General features: G+C 36.3%; 1 protein-coding gene across 1 annotated transcript; it reads left to right on the top strand.

Annotated features, from left to right (window-relative positions):
* The first annotated feature begins 2,828 nt into the window (after positions 1–2,828).
* Positions 2,829–4,439, top strand: LOC143613473 (pectate lyase 4-like). Its single transcript, XM_077087166.1, has 4 exons — positions 2,829–2,983; positions 3,069–3,681; positions 3,883–4,122; positions 4,212–4,439. Exons 1-4 carry the CDS (start codon positions 2,829–2,831, stop codon positions 4,437–4,439), a joined length of 1,236 nt encoding a protein of 411 aa, XP_076943281.1.
* Positions 4,440–9,553: the final 5,114 nt, after the last annotated feature.

The following is a 9,553-nucleotide window of genomic DNA, read 5'->3' as shown; positions in this document are numbered from 1 at the left end:
GGTTCAAAGTGTTGACTTTAAAATGTCAAAAGTATGAAATTTTAAACATGATTCGGGTTTCAAATTTATTTTTAAGGGCATTTTTTGAAATAATCAAAAGGTTCGGGATTTAGGAAACTGACTATTTTCCACTCAACTATTAAAATTTAAGAAAACATTGTGAACACTTTCGGCATGCCACCCCCATGCCTATCAATGCTTAACTTTTATCAAATTTGAAATATTTTTGTCAACATTAATTTTTCTTTCAATGATGATCAGAACATTGTTTGGGAAGCATGACATGCTAAGCTATGCTCAACTAAAACAAAATATTTACAAAATTGAATGGGTTAACATGTTGTTTTTTATGTTGTCATTATGACAAAGTCGATAAGCTCTCTGAAACTTATCAAAATATTTTTCATAGTGTATCTTAGAAAAACATAGTTCTTGAAGAACATCCATTGTTACAATTTAATGTTCTACTTTCTTTTAATGGGTGGTAAATTAGTAAATATAAATAAAAAGATACCATTTTGTGATATAAATAAAATCAATTTATGTACACATTGTATAAATACACGCATAGATGTAATACATTTTTTTCATACACGCTATGTAATTATTTGTTTTACTTATAATTTTATAATTTGAATTATTCCGTAGGTGACAGGGCTCTAAAACTAGTTATATTTATATAATACAATTACAAACTTTGGTGCTGCTAAGTGCCGATTGGGCCACTTGCCGGCACCGTATTGATCGTTGAATTTTGTTTTTTTTTTCTTGTTATAGTTCCGTACCGTGACAAATATAACGGAAACCGAACAAATTCGCGTAGATTCACTGCATTTTGTTTTAGTTTCGGTACCGTAACCAAATATGATGGAAACCGAATTTACGACTGACGCCACTCAATTGATACACCTCAAATTTTATATGTTTTTGTTTTATTTTTGGTTTTTAGTTCCGGTATCATAATACACTTAACCGAAACCAATTGAATTTGTGTCGACTTATGGCTTCAACGCCCGGGACCGACAACGTTTGGGTTTATCATCACCTGGGTTTTGCCAACCTGCCTGACACAACACGGCGGGTATAACACTAGTTGTATATATAAAAAAGTGGAGTCTCGTTGAAATTTAACTTGTTTTCTCTCATAACTGTAAAATATAAAAATAACTTAAAGGAATATATTTTATAAAAAAATCAATGCATTTAATAAATAATCAACATGTAAATACTAGTACCTAAACAGATCAAAAAGTCATCGTAACCAAAACATATAATGTATCATTAAGTACAAACCATACATATGAAAACCTATGATGCACGGAAACGTCTATGCATGTGGAGTCCCTGTCCCGGGGACGTGCTGGGGACGGATACGCCGGTGAAACGTTTCCCGTCCGTTTTTGAAAATCGGGGACGGACTGTAATACGTCTCTGAGATTGGGTACGGCTTATTCGAGGTTTCAGAAACGTTTCCGGCGGAAAAACCAACGCCGATGCCTGCAATTTATGCCGGATATACTTGTCGGAAGTTAGGAAGAAGAAGAAGAAGGCGGCTGATTATTATTTTTACTGTTAGGGTTTAAATAAGTTTAAGAGTTTTAACAATTAATCCATTTCTTTTTCAATAGTTTACATTCAGTCCCTACAACTTGATTGTTTTTACATAAGAAAGCGTAAAATTAGTTTGTGTATTTCAATAATTAATCTCCCTCTATCTTTATTACTTTACATTTTGCCCTTAAACTTATAAATCTTTACATAAAAGGTTTAAAATTGACATTGAAAATTTATAAAAAATTATAAATAGCTATTTATTATATATTTTTATTTTTTTTATATATATTTTTGCCGTATCCGTATCTTGGATTTTTGATTTTTGCCGTTTCCCGTATCCGTAACGTCCTCGTATCCTGGTCCCGTATCCGTTCCCGTGCTACTTAGATGAAAACATCCTAACTGATTACTCATGCATAACATCCCAACTGATTACTCATACAAATTCTCCGAATATAATGCATCATTAAGTACAAACCATATCTATATTGAAAACAAAAATATGGAAAAAAGTACATAACTGGTAACTAACAACATGCCCTAAGGATGAGGCGGCAGGTGGCTGCTGCAGAGTGCTGCTGCTCTAGCGGATCCTGTGGTTGCCGGTCATTTATTGTGACTGCTGCCTGGTGTTAGTCGGTCCTCATGGTGATCATGCTGCGGTAATGTATCATTCAGAGCGTGAAGTTGGACGTTTAAACCCACTCGAAGACACCTCCTGAGCAACTGGTGGCTGAGACAAGCCCGATATATCTCTCACATGTGTTACTAGCTCCAAAGAACAAAGTTGGGGATGCTTGTCCGAACTCATAGAAGAGGAAGGCGGGCACTTGAGTAATTATTGGGTCCGAACGGATTCGACTGACGTACCAGCCACGAGAAAGAAAGTCAGGACAGGGTATGCATTGGCGAAGGATGATAAAACATAATTGATGTAATACTAATAGTTATTGTCATAGGGGGAGCAAGGACTCACTTTTCAAACTAGGCATGCATGGTAAAATAATTTCAACATTTAATAATTAATATATTCTCAACATTAAGTTTTCATTCGGCTATATAAGAGGACTTCGAGAAACCCTCTCTATCCCACACTTTATATACTTGTTTGACCCGGAAATTGATGAAAGTTCTCTTGGTAAACCAATTATTACTGAATGCAAACCACACTTCTTATTTATTTCTTACAAGAAATATGATAAACGAACACAAGGATTCGTTTAACTAGAAATCTTAAAAAGTTAATGTTTTGTCAAAAGTAGAATCATATTACAATGGATCAGTGTCATTTTTTTGTTCTATTGTTCGCTTTAACCATTGCTTTTGTGGTGCCATCTATTTTAGCTGATACTATCATTGCAGACACCGAGGATTATCCCGAAAGTGCTAGCAATATTGCCGCCATGGAAGCGTACCCCGAGATGTTCTCGTACGTGAGTTTGTTAATGTCGCTTTTCGTTCATGCAATTGTAGCCGTATGTTTGATTAAATAACACGTGTGCGAATTTCTCTAGATCTTTAATAGATAAAGATTCAACAAGGAGGGATTTACAAGAATCCACCGCAATGAACCCGATTGATAGTTGTTGGAGGGGCAAAGCGGATTGGGCGGAAAACCGACAAGCGTTAGCCCAATGCGTGACCGGTTTTGGAAAGGGGACCACAGGTGGCGCGGGTGGGGAAATCTACATAGTGACGAGTAATTCGGATGAAGACGCAATGAACCCAGCCCCGGGGACGTTGCGGTTTGGTGCCGCACAAAATAAGCCTTTGTGGATCATTTTTGAAAAGGATATGGTCATTACTTTGAAACACACGCTTGTAGTGACTAGTGACAAGACCATTGATGGTAGAGGTGCAAAAGTTGAGATTGCTTTTGGTGGAGGTATCAGTCTTTATGGTGTCAATAATATTATTATTCATGGGATCGACGTCCACGATGTTAAAGCAATGCCCGGGTTTGGATCAAGAGCAGCTTGTGACGGAGATAATATCGGCGCTAAAAATTGTACGAAGATATGGATTGACCATTGCTCGCTTAGTAATGGTCCTGACGGGCTCATCGATGTCACCTTGGCTAGCACGGCTGTGACCATTTCCAACTGCAAATTCACCAGACACGAAAAAGTAAGAGGGGTTGTCTAAACGTACCCCAAAATTTCATTATATCACTCCCTAAAAACATCAAATCAAAGGTATTTATGTTAAATATTACCTAGGGTGGAAAGAAATAATAAAAAAATGAGGGATGGATAGCACATCAGAGTAACAACCATTTAAATTGAATATGTACAATGTTATTTAGTTAACTTTGTAATACACAAACAGGCCATATTGCTTGGAGCAGACGACTCGCACACACAAGATAAATCTATGCAAGTCACGGTCGCGTACAACAAGTTTGAAGGAATCGGTCAAAGAATGCCTAGATGTCGATTTGGCTTTTTCCAAGTCGTTAACAACGAACACAACGGATGGAGTATATACGCGATTGGTGGTAGTATGAATCCTACTATTCTCAGCCAAGGCAACCTTTTCCGTGCTCCCAATGAAAATCACCTAAAACAGGTAATTAAATTCCAATATAATTGATATATTCAATCTAATAAATTTAATGAACATAATTAATCATATAATGCATGTTTAATGTTTTAAAGGTGACAATAAGGTCTAATGCAAAAGAAGAAGAGTGGAAGAACTGGAATTGGAGATCATCAGACAAGGATGTGTTCGAAAACGGAGCCTACTTTGTAGCATCCGGGTCTGATCCGCAGCTAACACATGAACAACATGAGCACATGATTGAAGCTGCACCCGGATCGGAGGTTCCAAACCTCACTGCTGGTGCTGGTGCACTCTCATGTGTGCCCGGACAACCTTGTTAACCGTCTGATAATTTCTTATTTACTTTATAATATCTGTAATCATAAAAGGAAATCAGTAAATTTGAAATTATCATTTGGGATAACAGTGATAAGGTTTAATAACATTTTCATGAGTTACATATATACCTTGATTTTTATTTGCATATTTACATGTATATATGTGACCTGTCTTAAAACTTAGATCATCAACCAACTCAAAATAATGTTGAAAAGTTAGTCTAAGGAACACAAATTGAAGGACTTCAAATCAAAGTAAATGTTATTTAAATTATTATTAGTTAATTAATATATGACTACACTCGAGTTACTCCAAAACCTAAGGTATTGTAACTATGAGTATCATTCGGATACCATTACTCATATTGTTTGATCGTAAAAGTACTAAAAACCCAAAGATTTGATTGGTTTTAATTATATTAAAGCTAAACTATTTTTTATCTCAAACTTAGAAGCGATTACAAAAACACGAGATTAGTAAAAAACATGCAATCACTTACGGTTCTAGGTTTGACGTACTACTTAGTTGCAATACTTTGTATGTGATAAAATCTATATCTATCTATAATATATATAAACGAAAACCCTAAAATCATAAGTGTCGCGATGTGGTCGCTCCTCCCTTTTATGGAAGCCACCAGATTGCTTGATTTTTAAATTGAGGCCTCTCATTAATTTAACCCAAATTTATGGGTATGTGTCTTACCAAAACCAGATAGCCCTTAAACAGGTTCTAAAATCTCATTAAATTAAAAATTAATCTTACCAATTATTTAATGTGAACATCCTATAAAATTGGGATATACTAAAATTTAACATCTAATTTAAAAAGAAAAAGATATTATTTATAATTAATAAACAATTTTATAGTAAAAAAACATAAGCGGGCCATGGGTCACCAAATTCAGATAACTTTTAAATGGGTTATAACATATAATTTATTTATAAAACCCTTTTATCATCAAACCCTAAGTATATTGTTAACTTTCTTACAATAAAGAAAATTAAAATTCAAAAAGTAAATATTAAAAAACGAAAATTGTAAAACAACTATTCTCTCAAGCAATTAGATTGTTTTATTTGTAAATGAAGATTTCTCACGCATATGACCTGAATTCACGGGTAAATGTCTCACCAAATACAGATAACTCTTAAACGGGTTGTAACATCTCATTATATTAAAAATTAATCCCATAGAATATTTTATATGAAAATCCTATAAAATAAGGATATACTAACAATTAATGTCCTATTTTATTTAAAAAAAGATATTATTTATAATTAAGAAACAATTTTATATTAAAGAAAATAAACGGGTAATGAGTATCACCAAACCCAGATAGCTTTTAAACCGGACTATAACAAATCATTTATTTGTGAAATCATTTTATCATCAAACTTCAAGTATATTAACTATTAACTTTCTTACAATAAATAAAATTAAAATCCAAATATACATATATAAATATTAAAAACGAATAATGTAAAACAACCCCCGTAATACGGGGGATAAAATCTAGTAAGAATATATAGCGCATTTGATTCCATATTAATTTTAAGTGAGTATATATATATATAGTCAATTGCAACAAAGGGACATTTACGACATATCTAAAGTCTTTCAAGTGGAATGGCATACCGGGAAATCAACAATTCATTACCAAGGGAGAAATTTTGATCAAAATTTCTGTAGGAAACAAAGCGGCAGAAATGCCTGCACATTTCCAACACAATATCGTGCGAAAAAAACCCTAATTTAGCAACAATATACCAATAAGATATAAGATATATAACTTTTGTAATGCGTCATCTCTTTCCTAAAAAAGATAATTTTTAAATCTTAATATTAACTTTATTGGCTGATGCTTTAATTATTATAGACTTTCAAAAAAGTACCATTGTTACCTTACAAATATTGTTATTATTTATTTGTATGGTATTGAAAATGAAGGAAACGGAAATATGTTTGGGAGTTGGGTGAATCCCAATCGAGGAAACGGAAATAAACGGAAGAAATGACAGCAGCATTTTACTGCTGGTCCTAGTGGTGGCAATACCGGTGATGAAGGAGGTGTTTCTAGAACTCAGGTTATTGGAGGTTCTGATGATAGAAACGCGGAAGAGACTAAGGATGATGATACTAAGGAAGATGATGATGAGGAATGTGATGACGAAGACGACTTGAGGGATAGTTTTGACGAAGAATCAGATGGAGATGATGATGGTGGGAGTCATGGTGGAGGAAATGGCGGTGCTGGTGTAGGTGGTGGAAGTGGAGGGGATACACAAACCGCTTCACAGGACGAATTGCCACATAATGACCCCTCTGTTATCGAGGCAGCTAAGTGAGTCAGGGATCAGGATGCTGCTACGGAGGACAACTTTCAATTTTAATGTTAATGATATTGCAGGTACCCAATCGCCAGCCAATGAATCAACATGGGTCTCTGACATTGATGATGATATCAACTATTCACCACGCCCTGGCACACCAGATGAGGAGGACAGAGATCCAGTTCCTGAAGCTAAAGCCGTGATTGCTCTCCCTGCTGATGCCTCCTACTTGACGAAACCGAAAAGGAAGAAATGGCACCGTGTCAACAATCATGGAGTGCTCATTGTCGTAACTACCCCTATCAGGATGACTCGCTGATTCTGTATGCCAAATTTCATGATGATAGCAACTCATGGGCTATCAAAAGGGGAAACGGTGACATCACATACATGCATTTTTGGCTCAATTGTTGTTTGGCCCAAGTGTAAGGCCCAGCCCAAGAATTATTAGGGTTTTATTTTATTTGGTAATGTCTTGAATAGCAAGTTAGGTTAATCTATATATACCGAGTTATGGTTAGACATTACAGATTGTGAAGTTGGTGCAACCAAGTTAGGGTTCATCAAGAGTTAACCCGAGTTAGGGTTTGAGATATTGTAATCAGTTTTTTGAGTGAGATTTTCTGATTTATACAAACGAGAGGTAGTCATTTAGTTCGCGTTTGATTATCGATTCGGGACTTGAATTGGTATCAGAACCAAGTTCAAGAAATCGATAATCAGTCGTTAGCAAACGGTGGCTTGAGGAGGAGCTATCACCGGCACATATCGGAACCAAGTTGGGTTTTCGAATAAGAGTCTCTTTTCGTGCGTAGATCAATTGGAATCGAATCTATGGCGGCGGTTTGTTGTTATTCAACGGCGGAAAGCGGAAGAACCAACCGCGAGCTTAGAAATCAGCTGTAGGCCAGTCGGATGAGCAACCGGCGTTGACAGGTAATTTCGTAAGTTCCGGTAGTTGAAAAAAGGGTTCCGTTCTTTGGGTATCTGGAAACCAGATTCGTGAAGGTTTCCTGTAGTACGGTCGGAACAAGAACAAGGATTGGTTAAGGTTTCTGTTTTATTAAAGAAGGATAAACAAGTTCTTTTTGTGTGGTTTTTATTGAACGAAGGAGACAATAAACAAGTTCTTTCTGGTGGGGATTTGTTTTGCTGTTAAATAAAGAGAATAAGCCGTTCAAACTAAATAAAGTAAAGGAGATAGAATTTTGTGGTTTCCTCTCAATTCAGAAAAGGAAAAGTGTTGGTGGAGGTTTTTTTTTCTTTTGACGAAGAATTCAGAGGAACAAGTGGGTTTTACTTCTATTTTATTTATTTTATTATTCTTTTGATTACTATTTGAGTTGGACAAGTCAGGTTCAACTTAGAGTTTGTATTTTATTGGGTTAAACGAGTTAGGTTTTAACTAAGGTTTGATACGAGCAAACGTATTTGGTTCTGAAAAGTTGTTCGGGATTATTTGGTTTGTGTTTGTTCCAACGAAGTGGAGCAAGAGAGTTCGACACTGTCAGTGGCCGGTGACAAAGAAGATCCAATAATCCAACCCAAAGTGAGTGGGGGGGGGGGTATCGTTGCAGGTTCCAAAGCTGAACGGAACTAATTACATCACATGGGCGATTGTGGTGGAAGCGATATTGGATGATCAAGACCTATGGGAAGTTGTTCAACCGGAAGATGGTGCGATTATTGATGCAAAGAAGAATATAACGGAAGATCGTTTTTGTTTCAAGTGGTGGATGATATTCTTCTTCAGATTTCTCAATACAAGAAAGCCCGAGATATATGGACGGCTTAGAAGGCACGGTATGTTGGGGTCAAGCGAGTTCAAAAGGCTCGACTGCTTACGTTGAAAAGTGAATTTGAGAAACTCAAGATGGTGGAAAACGAAACTGTTGATTAGTTTGTAGGAAAAATAACAAGTATGGTTTCAAAGGAAATGAGGCTAAGTCACGTGTTCGAGCAAGATGTCTTGGTGAAGAAGTTACTAGATGTGGTTCTAGATAAATACTTCCAACTCGTAGCCTCAATAGAGCAAAGTGTTGATCTTGATAGTATGATGTCTGAAGATGTTATTGGAAGACTTAAGGCGTTTGAGGAACGTCTACGAGGGAGAGAGCGTGCTTCAAATTCAAGGACAGTTACTTTTCAATCGATTCGAAAGCATTTGCAAAGGCAAGTCGTATGATCAGTCCGGTAGTCGAGGTGAGGGTTGGCCGAGTTCACAAGGACGTGGAAGAGGCCGAGAAACCAGAGGTTAAGATCGAGACGATGAGGACCAAGATGGTTGTGAAAACCGAGGTGGTCAAGATCGTGGGTCAGGTCATAAGGAACAAAGAAGAACCAATGATCGTCAAACAGGAAGAAAGGATATATCACATGTTTAATGTTACCGTTGTGATGAGTTTGGTCATTTTGCGTCTATGTGCCCGGAACGTAAGAAGAAAATGGAAGAATCTAATTTGAACAAAGTTGATGATTTTGATCTATCTTTATTTACGATTAAAGGTGATCAGAAAACGGTTTTTCTGAATGAAGACGGAGTAATTCCAAAGTGTTTCTAAACCGAGCCGGTGGAGAAAGGTGTTTGACATCTCAACAATGGAGCATCGAATCACATGACGGGTAATAAAGCGTACTTTTATGAATTGAATGAACAAGTAACGGGAACGGTGAAGTTCGGAGATGAATCTTGTATTGATATTTGGGGAAATGGGTTAGTTTTAATTGATGGGGAAATGGGTTAGTTTTAATTGAAGGGAAATGGGGAAATGGGGGAGCAACGC

This window comes from Bidens hawaiensis, unplaced genomic scaffold (assembly GCF_021521415.1).
Source record: "Bidens hawaiensis isolate Kalapana, Puna unplaced genomic scaffold, B.hawaiensis_p1.1 tig00037552_1, whole genome shotgun sequence".
Classification (NCBI taxonomy): domain Eukaryota; kingdom Viridiplantae; phylum Streptophyta; class Magnoliopsida; order Asterales; family Asteraceae; genus Bidens; species Bidens hawaiensis.
This window is presented reverse-complemented; position numbering and strand designations above follow the sequence as displayed.